We start from the raw sequence: 16,034 nt of genomic DNA, 5'->3' as shown, positions 1-16,034 counted from the left end.
GTGTTAATTGGTTTCCCTTTTCTTTGTTGAAGAGGGTCTGTGCAATCCTTCTGCCTAGTCCGCCATCTTGCCCCGCCTCTGTAGATGCTATTCTTGTCATCATTTTAAGACATGAGGAAATTGAAGTACAGTGGATAGGAAACTTGCCCAATGTAATTAAGTTAATAAATAAGAAGTGGCAGAGCCCAGGCTCCATGTTCTTACCTTACTTTGCTCTCTTTTAACACAAGTCCAGATTAAGTGGCTAATAACTATCTTTCCCTCTATGAGTCAATGTGGGGAAAAAAATAACCAAAATTCTGAACTCTAACACCCAAGCTACCACTGAGGACCGACCACATGACAGAGGGGAGATTTGTGAGTATTAATGATGCTCTTCTATTCAATTGTCATTTATAGATCAGAATCCAATATTCCTGGTCAGTCCATCAGGGGGAAGACAAGAATTTATTATACCAAAACGAAGAAAAATCAAAGGAACGAAACAATCAAATTACATAAAACTTTGTTATGCAAATACAATCCTCTATTCTGCATGACAAATATGAAATGCTCTCCTAGAATTAGGTTGGAGATCATCATTCTATTGAACTTCTCCAAAGAAAGCAATGTGAATCTCAGGCTATTCTCCTTGACAATAACACAAAATACATTAAGTGATTTTTTTTAAAGGAAAAAACATCAGTAAGAGAAAATTTAATGAAAAAACTTATATCTGAACCTTGGTCAATTTTAAAAAAGACTACTTCAAATTGAGATTACAAAAAATGGACTGCTCTAGCTGGCCTCTCTCAGTTAATCTCTGCAGGTAAAGGAAAGGATTAATAAAAGCACAAATGAAAGTAGTAAGTGAAGAGATTAATAGGGAAGAAGTAAGATGGCAATCAATCATTTGAAGGCAATAGACTGACTATCCCTTCAGGGCTGACTTAGCCAAAATACCATGGGAAGCCTAAACTGGTTATGAGTAAAGCTGCATGCCTAGAGGCAGTGTTTCTCAAATTTTAGTATACATAATAATTACTAGAAAATTCTAATATCTTATACCCCAAAATTCTAATTCAGTAGCCTTGGAGGTAGGACAAAAAAATCTTCCATTCAACAACCCTCTCAGTGATTTTAATTGGGTTCCTTAGAATTTAGTTCTAAGAAATTAGAATTTCTTCTAAGAAATTCTTAGAAGAAAAATGCAGATTTATGCCCAATAACTTCTACAAACAAATTTCATGCTAACATAATTTCAGAACATTAACTGTTTGCAGTCTCCTACCTGTTTCAGCATCCTTGGGCCTGTGGTCTTCATCGAGGGGTTTAGATAGAGGCCAAACAGATGGGATTTGCCTCGGAAACTGCTCTTCAGTGTAATCCAGTGAGTGTGTGGGTTGACTAACTGCAGCCCAAGTGTAAAGTTGATCTTGCTACATTTAAAAAGAAAAATTATAAAAAAGCTATTAATTTAATCATAAAAAATATAGAATTCTTAGTCAATAAACTATAGCATCATTTTTGTACAATTCATGTAAATACGTATACACATAAAAATAAAACAATTTTATACTATTTAATGTAGATTTATAATATAAACATCATTCTTCCTCATCACTTCACTTTCATAACCATAGCTGTCACAACTTCTTTTCTACAATAAAATCAAAGCTTTGTTCTTTGGAAGCAGAGATGCCATGTAGACATGCAAGGAATTATGAAACAAGAAAAGCCAGACACTGAATCTGAAAGCTCCTTGAACTAGCACCTTTAATATATTTGAAGATGATGTCTCTTTAAAAATTGTTTATTAACTTATCAAAGGACAGGCTGTACTTGGGGACTACTGGACAAAAATAGCTTCCTTTGCCTTCCACACAAAAGGCCCAGGACACGAACTTATCTTGGGTCCAGGTTGGGAACTGTTTTGAGAAAGAAACCATGAAAAACTCAATGAACCTGCCAAGAATTAAAAAATTGGGCAGGGATCTTTTGGCAAAGAAAGGCCTTCCTAGCAGCAGACTAACATAACCTGGATGGAATGAGAAGAAGGCTAGTAACTATATCTAGAGCCAGGAGAAAAACTGGAAATTGCACAAACAGCACTGCAATGGGGCCTATAAATCTTAGAAAACTGCTCATCCTAATGAAATCCTATTTCAGAATAACAATGTATTTAAGGATTTTAAGACATATGAGCTCAATGTATGAATGTCTCATGTTCTTTTTGTGTCATTATTCATAGGTATATTTTCCAATATCTTTTGATTAATACCAAGTGAAATAAAGAAAAGACCAGTACAGTAACGGTTTAATGCAAATTAAGAAAAAAAAATCATGAAGCAGCTCTGTGGGAGAAAAGACCTTGTGCTCTGCTTCCATAAAGATGACATGTAGGACCTGTTAGTACAGTGTGCCTTATAAAACCATCTATAAGAGACTAAAAAAGGTCAACAATTACTTTAAAGCAAACATAAGAAGTTAAGGGAGCAGGAAAACTAAAACACTGGAAATAGAATAACCAGAACACAGTTAAAGAGAATACTGACAAACTGAAAAATGTAACTGTCATTAAAAAGTTTGTATAGAAATTGTGAAATAGGAATATATTTTCTGTGTAAACCTTCACTGAAAACATAATAAAATATTATTTAAAAAAATATTACAGCCTAGGTAATCCTATTAGGCAGTTCTACTCTGTCATATAGGGTTGCTATGAGTCAGAACCAACTAGAGGACACAAAACAATAAGAGATTATGAGGTAAACTGTGTTAACCAACTAATAAGTGTCAAGATTTGTATAAATTTATTTAATAATTTAACAGATTTATCTAATATGCTTTAGCATGCATGTCAGTTAGTTTAAACTTTACCTTTGAAGTATACTCATTGACCCTAATTGAAAATTCAGATACAAGGGCTCAGCTAGGATTGTATCAGAAAGGACCACATGTCAAACTTAACTCAGTTTTCTTGTATTTTTATCTTTCAGCTATTTGTATCTAGAGCAATACCAGAAGCTTTACTATTTAACATACTGAGTACCAGAAATAGGTTTTCATTGGTTAAAATAGTGGCTTCTTTAATTAACATGATGAATATTAACAATGAGCTTTTTCACTGCTGAAATTGAAAAACTCAGTATGTTGAATCAGCTAAGATATCAGAGACTATCACTATACTTAACAATGAGTAGGGTAAAGATTCAGGCAAGGGTTGATGCTAGTCTTGACATCTAAACAATGCTGCATCCAACCACTGCTTAAAAGGATTTTTTCTTGCCTTTTGCCAACAGAGACAGAATCCTGCCTTGATGCAAGGATTAATCAAGATAGCAAACTGGAAATTCCTTGAGTATGCAGGAGAGTTTGCATGGCTACTATGGGCATACTAATGTTTGTGTGCTTAATAAATGTCCACAGGTTTGGCAGAATTTCCTTTGAGATTTGCTTTAATTAAATATGTAAGTTGCAAAGTTGTCAGGAAGTAGTTAAGTCTCACCCATTCAAGAGTTGTGATGACCCAGTGGCATTGAGGAAGAGGAAGACTTAGAGAGGTGCATGGGAGGTACAGACAATAAAGATGAAACCTTTTGCACATACAGTACTGCGTTGTCAGTGATGGCAAATATTGATAGATGTGGTGGATAGATCGGTGGGACAGGCTGAACGATTAGATATGTCTATGCGGGGGGAGTGTGCCCATGACCATGTAAAGAGTTGGCAGACAATGTTTCTACAAGTGTATTTGCATGTCTTGTAAGAATTTCCTGGTATATAGCAGAGCTGACTAGGGACAAGGTTGTAGTCACTTCTTGACCACACCCAGCTACCCAGAGGGAGTGAGTAATTGGACCTGTGGGCTGGGGATCATGGTCACAGAAGACATCAAGCTCAATTGGCATAACATACTACACAAAAACATTGTTCCACATCCTACTTTGGTGAGTAGCAACTGCAATCTTAAAAGCTTGCAAGCAGCCATCTAGATGCAACTATGGGTTTCTCCTTGTCCAGAGCAAAGAAGAATAAGGAAAACCAAAGATTCATGGAAACAATTAGTCCAAGGGACTGGTACACCAAGCGATCCTTAGCCTATACAACTATGAGACCAGAAGAACCAGATGGTTCCCAGCTACCAATGTCATCCACTCAGAGGGGGATCTATGCAGGAGATCCTTGATAAGAGTGGGAGAACAATGTGGAACAAACTCAAAATCATAAAAAAAAAAAAAAAAAGGACCAGGTTTGATGGTCTGATAGAAACTAGTGGAACTTCTGAGATTGTGGTCCCTAACTGCCCTTCATGTTTGGAACTGAATGCATTCCTGTGGCTTCCAGCCAAACAAAAGACAGGTGTATGAGCTGAACATTTACATTAGGTAGATACACTCCTTGGAAAAATTAATCATAGGAGAATAGAATGGCTGTGTATGCACAGGGAGACAGCTCAGGAGTGCAAGGGAGGGAAGGACACAGGGAAGAGGTATCTGTGGGGAGGAAGTGGGAGGAGAGCTGTTGCACTGTGGGAGATTGCAGTTAATGTCACAAGACAAAGTATATGTGAACTGCTATAAGGAAGATGAATTTACTCTGGAAACTTTCACCCAAATCACAATAAAATTAAAAAAAAAAAAAACAGTTTTGATGACTAAAGTGGTTTAGGTCAGTTCCTAACAGGTGACATGAATATTGCTCTGACTCAAAAGAAGCAGTGAAATGCAACTCCCTTTCCCCACCACCCCTTTCTCAAATTAGTGATCATGATACCTATTTAGCTACATTCAGGAGCTTTCCTACTCCACACAGCCCAAGACCCTCTCTCCCCAAAACAATTTAAATCTTTGAAGTCATTGTCCTCACATCAGTTTCCAGTATAGCAGAATCAAATGGACGAGTCCATAACACATGCTTCTACCAAGGTCACAGACAGTTGGCCAAAATGCTGTTTTAACAGAGTGACCAAGAGCTTGAGACTAAGAACTAGACAACCTGGGCTACACCAAGACAAACTGGTACACCAAGCGATCCTTAGCCTATATGACTATGAGACCAGAAGAACCAGATGGTTCCCGGCTACCAATGTCAACCACTCAAAGGGTGCAGACAACCTGGGCTACATCTCAGCAAGTGTGAGCTGAAAGAAGTTCACTTAAAAACTCCTGAATATTAAGTTCCTCACATGTAAAATATTGATAGAGTTGATATAGAACTATTAAACTGAGATGATATATGTAAGGTTGGCCTGGAGGGCTGTGGTGACTGACAAACTCCATGCTAGACATTACAACCAAAAACAAAAGGACTCTTACATAGAGAGCTTCATCATCCTAATACAATCACTCAGCCACTGGCATTATTGCTCTATATACAAAAGGCAGCACCAATATCCTAGGGGAATAAACTATTTGACTTGGTTTCATCATTCACCAAAATGCAAAGTATGTTAACAGCATGCTACAAAAACTCATAGAAACCAAAATTCTTTCAGTCAGTTTTCCAGTCTTGCAGCCAACGCACAAGATTGTACTACAGTGCTATGATAATAATGATATGATAATAATCTCAAAACCTCTCATTCATCACACAGCTCTCATATCAGAAAACACACAAAACACAAATTTCTTTCATGGCTCCTCACTTTCTACAAAATCAAATCCTAATGCTTCAGTCTGACTATCATTTGAAATTTTCTACAGTTTTCTCATCCACCCACCCACATACATCTCTATATGCTTCCTTGACTGAATGATAATGAAAATACAACATACAATTTTAGGATGCAGTAGTCATGCATACATTTTAAAGTTTAAATGCATATATCTTTTGAAAAGGCCAAAAAATCAGTAAGTTAAATATCCATCTCAAGAATTATCTGGTAAGATGGCAGAATAGGCAATCAAACTACACAGACTCTCTTCAACAAAGAAAAGAGGAACCAATTAACAGAGATACAGAAGATAATCCTGGAGCCCTTGAACTTTGAAAGGAAGGATACAGAAGTGGACTAAACTCCAACTAGTAGAAGCACCTGAATGAAAACACTGAAAAAGGAGACATATGGAGCTGAAGACTGTCAGCGATCCTGACCAGACAGACAGCTTGGATATTTCCAAGTGTTGGTAGGACCTAAGAACCAAGCTAAAAACTGGCCCTTCTAGCCAGGGGCTACATGAAGGACTGCACTGGTGGCTAATGAATAAAAAGGAAAGCAACAAAGAGGGAGACGGGTTGAGCCATGGACTTTTGGATGTCCAGAGGGCACAGCCATTTTGAATGTTTACAAGAGGTTTGACCATTTTGGATATTAAAGTGAGAGCATTCTCTCAGATTCCAGGGACTTAAGAATAGGCTCCACTTGCCAGGACTGCAAGGACATTCCTGACACTAACAACTGGAAAGGTGTGATATTCCCCTTGTTACTCTTATACCCCACATCGTCTTGGTAAATGGAGGTGTGGCCACCCCTCACTCCAATCCACCTTCTGGAGGCAAGAATTAGATCCCAGTCTGTGTGTTCCAATGGAGCCTGGATGTCCTGCCCTGCCCATGTTTCTTTTTTTCCTTATTCTTTATTTGTTTTTGTCTCTTTCAAAATTATTATCATTCTTTTTTGCCCTTTTTATTATTATTCATTATTCTTCCCTTCCTGTGTCCTAGTTTTTAGCTTTTCCTCTTCCCTGTTCCTAGTTCTCATTTTTTTCTTTCTCATAGTTCTCCCCATTCCTTGTTTTAGTTTTTGCATTTTTCCCATTTTTTTTCTTCATTATTCTCCTACTCTACCTCTTTTCTCTTATTGTCCACTCCCCAGATAGTACAGGGGTTTTTTTTCCCCCTCTTCCCTTTTCTTTTTTGGTGATTGTTTCTGTGTTTATGCAGTGTGTTCATTGTCCACTTGCTTTTACTTTTTTTGATGATTTTTCAATATTCTTTTTGTCTAACAGAGTTGTTGTTGTTGTTGTTATGTGCCGTCAAGTCAGACTGGACTCATAGCAACCCTCCGTGGGTTTCCGAGGCAGTATTACTAGAGAAATAGATTGCCCATAAGAGTAGGAGGCAGAAACCATGCCCATAGGATGCAACCACACCTGCACCTCCTGCAGATCCACTTTGAAAGCTACCACTTCCTTCTCCACCTACTGGCCAATGATAAACAGCCACCAAGAAAAGCCTTACTCACCCTTAACTGCTCTTTACAAACAGTTAACAGAGCTCTAAATACAACACCATCACAATGTCTCAGAGACAACTGACCATCACAGTCCACACAAAAAAGCAAAATAAAGTGGTAGAAGCAAGGGATTAGGATACAGACCCAGAACACAACCCAACAGAAGAAGTAGCATTGGTGCTCCCTGATAAGAAATTCAAAAGAATTATATTTAAGTATCTTCAACAGATTGAGAGACAGATCAAGGAAAACAATGGAAAAATTAAGGAAAACACAGAGAAAACCCTAAAATAATTTCGAAAGACAACGTAAGAACAAAATGACAAAATAAATGAAAACTTAGAAATGATACAAAATCAACAGATAGAAATCCAGAAGATTAATATTAAGTTTTCAGAAATAGATAAAACATTGAAAGGGTAAAGGAATAGAATTGAATCAATGGAAGACAGAATTCATGAGACTGAAGACAAATAACTGAATACTTTTTGGAAAGGGTTCAATCAGAAAAAAAAAAAAAAAAGATTTAAAAAACAAGAAAAGAAGAAAGGCTAAAATTCATGTGGGATACCATCAAAAGGAGTAATCTACATGTAATCAGAATTCCAGAACAGGAAGAGAAAATGAAAACCACTAAGAAAATTGTCCAAGATTTGCTGGAAGAGAACTTCCCTAATATGATCAAAGATGAGAATATATCCACTCAGGAAGTCCAACTAACACCAAACAGTATAGACCCCAAAAGAAAATCACCAAGACATATCATCATCAAACCATTCAAAACCAAAGACAAAGAAAGAATCCTTAAAATAGCATGGGAAAAATGAAAAGTTACCTCCAAAGGACAACCAATAAGAATAAGCTCTGATTTCTCAGCAGAAACCATGCAAGCGAGAAGGCAATAGGATAGTATACATAAAACTCTGAAAGAGAAAAATTTCCAACCAAGAATTATACTCACTGCCTTTCAGTCAGATTCAACCCATAGCAACCCCTCCTTGGGTTTCTGAGGCAGTTGTTGTTGTTGTTATATGCCGTTGAGTTGGACCCGACTCATAGCGACCCCTCCTTGGGTTTCAGAGGCAGTATCACTATGGAAGTAGATTGTCCCATCTTCCTTCCGAGGAGTGGCTGCTGGGTTTGAACCACCAGCCTTCTGGTTAGCAGTCAAATGCCTTAGGTACTATGCTACCAGAGCTCCCAGCAAAATTGTCCCTCAAATATGATGGTGAATTTAGGAGATATCCAGGTTAGCAGAAATTAAGGGAATTTGTTAAAACCAGACCAAACTTACAAGACATACTAAAGGGAGCCCTTTGAACAGAGAACTAAAAATAGCAAACAACCACTGACACAAGATGACATAACCCAGAAACGAATACAGCTATGGAAGTAGCCAAAGTAAAATAAGTTCACAAGATTGTAAACAGGGAACCAGAGAAATCAGTTGGAATCCTTTGATTTCCCTTTCTTGCCTTATTACCCTGGCTAGGGCTTCCAATACAATGTTGAATAGAAGTGGTAATAGAGGGCATCCTTGCCTGGTTCCTGTTTGCAAGGGGAATGGTTTCAGTCTCTTTCCAACTATAAAGCAAAAAGAGGGAAAAAATAGTGTAGTTACAGAATTTCTAAATGGTGAGGAAGTCAAGAGAGTTGCAAGATAGAATGGACTGTTCTCAACTCGGGAAGAAAATTATACATCACAGGGTAAACTCAAAGAAACATGATAAACCTTCAAATCATAATAAAAAAGAGGACAAGCACAAACATTTAGCAAATACCAAAACAACAAAAATGAAGGAAATGATAACAGATTTCATAAACAAAATGAGCTCAGCACAGAAAATTATATGGAACAAAGAAACCAGGAACACCATGAAAAAGCACAAAACAAAATGACAGCAACTAACCCATACCTGTCTACACTTACACTGAATGTCAATGGATTAAATGCACCACACTCAAGAGACAGAGAGTTAAAGAAGAGAAGAAAATATAAACCACCAATATGCTGTCTACAAGAGACACAGTTTAGAAACAAAGACAAAAATGGACTAAAAATGAAAGGTTGGAAAAAGATGTATCAAACAAATAGCAACCATAAAACAGCAGGAGTGGCAATATTAATTTCTGATCAAATTGACTTTAAGACAAAAACCACCATACAAGACAAGGAAGGACATTATATAATGATTAAAGATCAATTAAACAAGAAGACATGACATAATAAATATCTCTGGACCCAATGAAAGAGCCCCAAAATATATATCAGACTTTAACAGAATTGCAAAGGCAAATAGATGACTCCACAGTCATAGGGGGAGACTTTAATACACCACTTTCAATGAAAGATAGAACAACTGGAAAGAAACTCAACAAAGACAGAGAAGAGCTAAGCAATACAATCCAACTCGACCTTAGGTACATCTACAGAGCACTTCATGCAACAACAGCAAAATATATATTCATTTCCAGTGCACATGGAATATTCTCCATGATAGATCATATGTTAGTCCATAAAGGAAGCCTTATTAATAAATTTAAAAACATTGAAATACTGCAAAGCATTCTTCTCAGATCAAAATGTTGCAAATTAGAAATCAGCAATAGGAAGATCAGTGGAAAAAGAGCAAAGACATGGAAACTGAACAATACCCTCCTTAAGAACAAATGGGAAAGAGCAGAAATAAAAAAATTGAATTCCTTGAATCAAACATCAATGAAAACACAACACAGATCATTTCCTCAGCAAATAGGGATAGTTTGACATCTTCCTTACTAATTTGGATGCCTTTGAGTTCCGTTTCTTGCCTTATTGCCCTGCTAGGACTTCCAAAACAATGTTGAATAGAAGGGTGATAGAGGGTATCCTTGTCTGGTTCCTGTTTGCAAGGGGAATGGTTTCAGTCTCTCTCCACTGAGAATAATGTTGGCTGTGGTTTTGCTTATATGCCCTTTATTATGTTGAGGAATGTCCCTTCTATTCCTAGTTTGCTGAGAATTTTGATCAGGAATGGGTGTTGGATTTTATCAAATGCCTTTTCCGCATTGATTGCTATGATCATATGGTTCTTTTCCTTTGTTTTATTTATGTGGTGGATGAAGTTGATTGTTTTTCTAATGTTAAACCATCCTTGTATACCTGATATGACCCCACCTGGTCATAATGAATGATTTTTTGATATGTTGTTGGAGTCTATCGGCTGGGATTTTGTTGAAGATTTTTGCATCTGTATTCATGAGAGATATTGGTCTGTAGTTTTCCTTTTAGAGATGTCTTTTTCTAGTTTTGGTGTCAAGGTTGTGCTTAATTCATAAAATGAATTTGGAAGGATTTTGTCCTTTTCTATCTCTTGGAATAGTTCGAGTAGGATTGGTGTCAGTTCTTCTCTGAATGTTTGGTGGAATTCTCTGGTGAAATGGTTTTCAAGTGGCCAAGAAACATATGAAGAAATGCTCGTGATCATTAACCATTAGAGAGATGCAAATGAAAACAATAATGAGATACCATCTTGCCCCAGCACTAGTAGCAAATTTAATCAAGACAGAAAATAGCAAATGCTGGCAAGAATATGGAGAGATTGGGATTCTCATACACTAGTGGTGGAAGTGTAAAATGATACAACCATTGTGGAAAGCAGGATAGTGATTCCTTGAAAATTTGGAATTAGAAATACCATTTGACCCAGCCATTCCATTACTAGGTACATATCCTAAAGAAGCAAGCATCAGGACAAGAACATATATATGCACATCCATGTTCATCACAGAACTATTTACAAAAGCAAAAGGATGCAAACAAACTAGGTGCCTATCAACAGAGAATGGATACCACACTATAGTACTATGTGTATGGTACTATGGTACATACACACAATGGAATACTGTAGAGAACAATGTAGAATCTGCAAAAATCCACATAATGTGGATGAACTTGGAGGACATTATGCTAAGTGAAATAACTCAATCACAGAAGGACAAATACTGTATTAGCCCATTATTGTAAAAAGTTAAGGAAAGGTCTATATATATGGAAGGAAATTTTCTTTGTTGATTACCAGGGATAGTAGGGGAGGGAAGGGAACACTGTTAGATAGGAAGAGACAAGAATGGATTTGGGTGAAGAGAAGGGCAATGTACCAAATGTGAGTGATCAACACAGTGGCAATGAGGAAGAGGAAAACATAAAAAGGTTCACAGGAGGTACAGACAATAAAGATGAATGCTTTTGCACGTACAGTATTGCATGTCAGTGAACACAAACATTGACAGATGGGTGAATAGATGGGTGGATGGGTTGAATTATTAGGCATTATCCATGAAGGGGGATAGAATTGGCAAGCAATATTTCTACAAGTGTATTTGCATTTTCTGTAAAAATTCCCAGGTGTATACTAGGTCTGACAAGGAGCAAGGTTGTAGTCACCTCTTGGACACAGCAAGCTACCCAGAGGGAGTGAGTTGTCAGACCTGTGGGCTCAGGACCGTACTCAGGACATCAACCTCAACTGGCATAACATACTACACAAAAACCCTGTTCCACATCCTACTTTGGGAAGTAGCAACTGGTATCTTAAAAGCTTGCAAGTGACCATCTAAAGGCAATGATGGGTCTCTCCTTGTCCAAAGCAAAAAAGAATGAAGAAAACCAAATATGCGTGAAAACAATTAGTCCAAGTGACTGGTACACCATGTGATTCTCAGCCTATATGACTATGAGATGAACTAAATGGTGCCCACTTACCACTGTCAACCACTTGGAGGGAGATCTATGTAGGAGGTCCTGGATAAAGGGGGAGAACAATGTGTATCAAAACTCAAAATCATTAAACAAACTAACAAAAAAAGGACCAGGTTTGCTTGTCTAATGGAGCCTGATGGAACCACTATGGCTACGAGCTACGCTTTAGGTTTGGAATTGAACCCACTCCTGTAGCTCCAGCCAAACAAAAGACAAGCATGTGAGCTGAACATTTACATTAGGTAGATACTCTCCTTGGAAAGATCAATCATGGGAGAATAGAAGTGTTGTATATGCACAGGAAGATGGCTCAGGGGGCATAAGTGCATGGGAGGGAAGGACACAGGGAAGAGGAAACTGTGGGGAGGTAGTGTATAATACATTATGGGAAACTGCAATCAATGTCATGAGACAAAGTGTACATGAGCTGTTGTATGGAAAGTGAATTTACTCAGTAAAACTTTCACCCAAATCACAAAAAAAAATAAAGAAAAGAAAAGAATTTAGGGGAAATAACATTAACAACAACCATAAAGTATGTGTGTGGTTACACAAATGCATATAGGCATATAGTCCAAGAAAAAAAAAAAAGTTTGCCATTAAGTCATATTCTGACTCACAGCAACACTTAGGTCAGAGTAGAACTATCTCATTGGGTTTTCAAGGCTGTAAATCTTTACAGAGGCAAACTCCCTCATCTTTCTCTACAGAGCGGAGATCACCATCCTTTCCGTTAGCACCCAAACATTTAACCACTGCATCACCAGGGCTCCTTCCAAATATATGCATATAGGGGTATGAAAATGTGAGTACATATGTGTTAACAGACACATCTCCTAACACAGAAGTACCTAAAGATATGGTATGTGTTCATGTATATCCATATATATAATAAACCACACAGGGGACACACTTACAGATACTCCTTAGATATAACCAAAATCTCATGAGATTGGTTTTCTGGGATTGAAGACTTAGGACCATCATCTCATGGGACAACTCAGTTAACTGGAATAATTTAGTTCATAAATTGTATGTTCTACACCTCAGTGTGATGAGTAGTATCTGGGATCATAAAAGCTTGCAAGCAGCCATCTGAGATGTAATTATTGCTCTCTATTCATTTGGAACAAAAGAAAAAGAAGGAAACTAAAGACTCATAGAAGAAATTACTCTAAAGTACTAACAGTCTTCAGAAACTACAACCTCAGCTATCCTGAAACCAGAACTAGATGGTGTTCAGCTATCACTACTGACCATTCTTACCAAGGGAACAATAGATGGATCGTGACAGAAAAGGAAGAAACTATGGAACAAAACTCAAATTCTTTTTTTTTTTTATTTTTTATTGTGATTTGGGTGAAAACTTACAGAGCAAAGACACTTTCCATATAGCAGTTCACATACACTTTGTCTCATGACACTGACCTCAATTTACCACAATGCAACATCTCCGCTCCTACTTCCTCCCGATAGTTACTTCTTCCCTGTGTTCATCCCTCCATGCACTCCTGCCCCATGAGCTGTCTCCCTGTGCATAAGCAGCTCTTCTTTCTCCCATGCTTGTTCTCTCCAAGGAATGTATCTACCTCAGGTAAATGTTCACCTCATATGCCTGTCTCTTCTTGGCTGGAAGCCACAGGCGTGCGTTCAATTCCAGACCGAAAGGGCAGCTAGGGGCCATAGTCTCAGTGGTTCCACCAGGCTCTATCAAACCAGCAAACCTGCCCCCCACCCTTATTTTTTCAAATGATTTTGATTTTTACTCCATATTGTTCTTCCTCTCTATCCAGGATCTCCTACATAGATCCTATTGCAAGTGGTTGACAATAGTAGCCAGGCAGCATCTAGTTCTTCTGGTCTCATGGTTATATAGGCTGCAGATCAGATGGTGTTCCAGTCAGTAGGACTACTTGTTTCCATGAATTTTTGGTTTTCTTCATTCTTCTTTGCTCTGGACAAGGAGAGACCCATCGTTGCATCTAGATGGGAGCTTGCAAACTTCTAAGATCCCAGTTGCTACTTGCCACAGTAGGAGGTGGAAGAATGTTTTGAGTAGTATGGTCTGCCAATTGAGCTTGATGTCCTCTGTGATATGGTCCTGAGCCCATAGGTTCAACTACTCAGTCCCTCTGGGTAGCTGGTTATGAACAAGCAGTGATTACCACCTTGCCCATTGTCAGCTCCACTGTACACCTGGGAATTCAGATCATAAACGTAAGGTATAAGACCATTCTCTGCCAACTTTTTCATGTTCTTGAGTACACTCCCCACTTCACAGACATACCTAATAGTTCAGCCTGTCCACCCATCTATCCACCCAAGTACCCATGTTTGCCTTGACTGACAATGCCGTACTATATACGCAAAAGTATTCATCTTTGTTGTCTGTATTTCCCAAGTACCTCTCTATGTCTTTCTCTTCCTCAATGCCATTATACTGATCACTCACATATGGTACATTGTCCTCTTCACCAAAATCAAAACTTATCTCTATCTAAAAGTGTTCCTTACCCTCTCCTACCACCTCTGGTAACCAACAAAGAAAATGTCCTTCCATAGATAAACATTTCTTTGATTTTACAATAATGGATTAATACAATACTTGTGTTTCATGATTGCCTTATTTCACTCAGCATAATGTCCTCCAAGTTCATCCATGTTATGCCATGTTATAAAGATTCAACATTATTCTTTAGGGTTGCATAGTATTCCATTGTGTGTATGTACCATAGTTGGGATATCCATTCCTCAGTTGATGGACACCGAGGTTGTTTCCATCTTTTCGCTATTGTAAATTGTGCTGTGATGAACTTGGGTGTGCATATGTATGTTCTTGTCATGGCCCTCACTTCTTTAGGATATATACCTAGTAATGGAATAGTGGGGTCAAATGGTATTTTTAGTTCCAAATTTTGAAGGAATCGCCATACTGCTTTACACAATGGTTGTACCATTTTACAGTCCCACCAGCAGTGTATGAGAGTCCCAATCTCTCCACATACTCACCAGCATGTTATTTTCTGTTTCGCTGAATTTTGCTATTAGTGCTGGAGGAAGATGGTATCTCATTGTTGTTTTGATTTGCATCTCTCTAATAGCTCATGATCGTGAGCATTTCTTCATATGTTTGTTAGCCACTTGAATATCTTCCTTGGTGAAATGTCTATTCATGTCTTCTGCCCATTTTTTAATTGGATTGTTTGTCTTTTTGTTATTGAAGTATTGCAGTTTTCTATAAACTCTAGAGATAAGTCCCTTGTTGGATATGTCATTACGAAATAACTTTGTGCAATCTTTAGGTTCTGTGTTGACTCTTTTGGACAAGTCTTTGGAAGCACATAAAAATTTAATTTTTAGAAGGTCCCAATCATCTGGTTTCTCTTCTGCTGATTGTGCATTTTGAGTTCTCCTTTGTAGTCTACATATGCCATATATTAGGGCGCCTAAATTTGCCCCTAGTTTTTCCTTGAGGAATTGTATAGTTTTAGGTTTCACATTTAAGTCTTTGACCCATCTGGAGTTTGTTTTTGTGTATGGTGTGAAGTACAGATCTTGTTTCATTTTTCTGCAAAAGGATCTCCAGTTCAGTTGGCACCATTTATTAAATAGGCATTTTCTTACCCATTTAATGGATTTCAGCCCTTTGTCAAAGATCAGCTGACCATAGGTCAATGGACTTATTTCTGGATTCTCAAGTCTATTCCATTGGTCTATGTATCTGTCATTAAATCAATACCAGGCAGTTTTGACTACTGTGGTTGTATAGTAGGTTTTGAGATCCGGCAGTGTGAAACGTCCTACTCAGTTGTCATTCTTCAATAGCATTTTGCTTACCTGAGGTTTCTTTCCTTTCCATATAAAGTTAGTGATTGTTTTTCCCATATCCCTAAAGAATGTTGATGGGATCTGGATTGGGATTGCATTCAATGTATAGATTGCTTTGGGTAGAATTGACATTTTCATAATGTTCAATCTGCCTATCGACAAGCATGGGATGTTCTTCCATTTATGTAGATCTCTTACGGTTTCTTGAAGTAGTTTTTTATAGTTTTCTTTGTAGAGGTCTTTTGTGTCCCTGGTAAGATTTATTCCCAAGTATTTTATTTTTTTGGTAGCTATTGAAAACGGAATTGA

The 16,034-nt window shown here is 37.8% G+C and overlaps 1 protein-coding gene across 1 annotated transcript in view; it reads right to left on the bottom strand.

Moving 5' to 3' along the window:
- The window catches only part of FMN2 (formin 2), a 784,241-nt gene that overhangs the window by 578,277 nt on the left and 189,930 nt on the right, over positions 1-16,034 (bottom strand). The window contains exon 3 of the mRNA XM_042781203.1: positions 1,271-1,418. Coding sequence (XP_042637137.1) covers positions 1,271-1,418 — 148 coding nt within the window. The remainder of the gene's footprint in view (positions 1-1,270; positions 1,419-16,034) is intronic.

Source organism: Orycteropus afer, unplaced genomic scaffold (genome assembly GCF_000298275.1).
Source record: "Orycteropus afer afer isolate SDZICR_OR568_19922 unplaced genomic scaffold, OryAfe1.0 scaffold00096, whole genome shotgun sequence".
In the NCBI taxonomy this organism is placed as follows: Eukaryota; Metazoa; Chordata; class Mammalia; order Tubulidentata; family Orycteropodidae; genus Orycteropus; species Orycteropus afer.
This window is presented reverse-complemented; position numbering and strand designations above follow the sequence as displayed.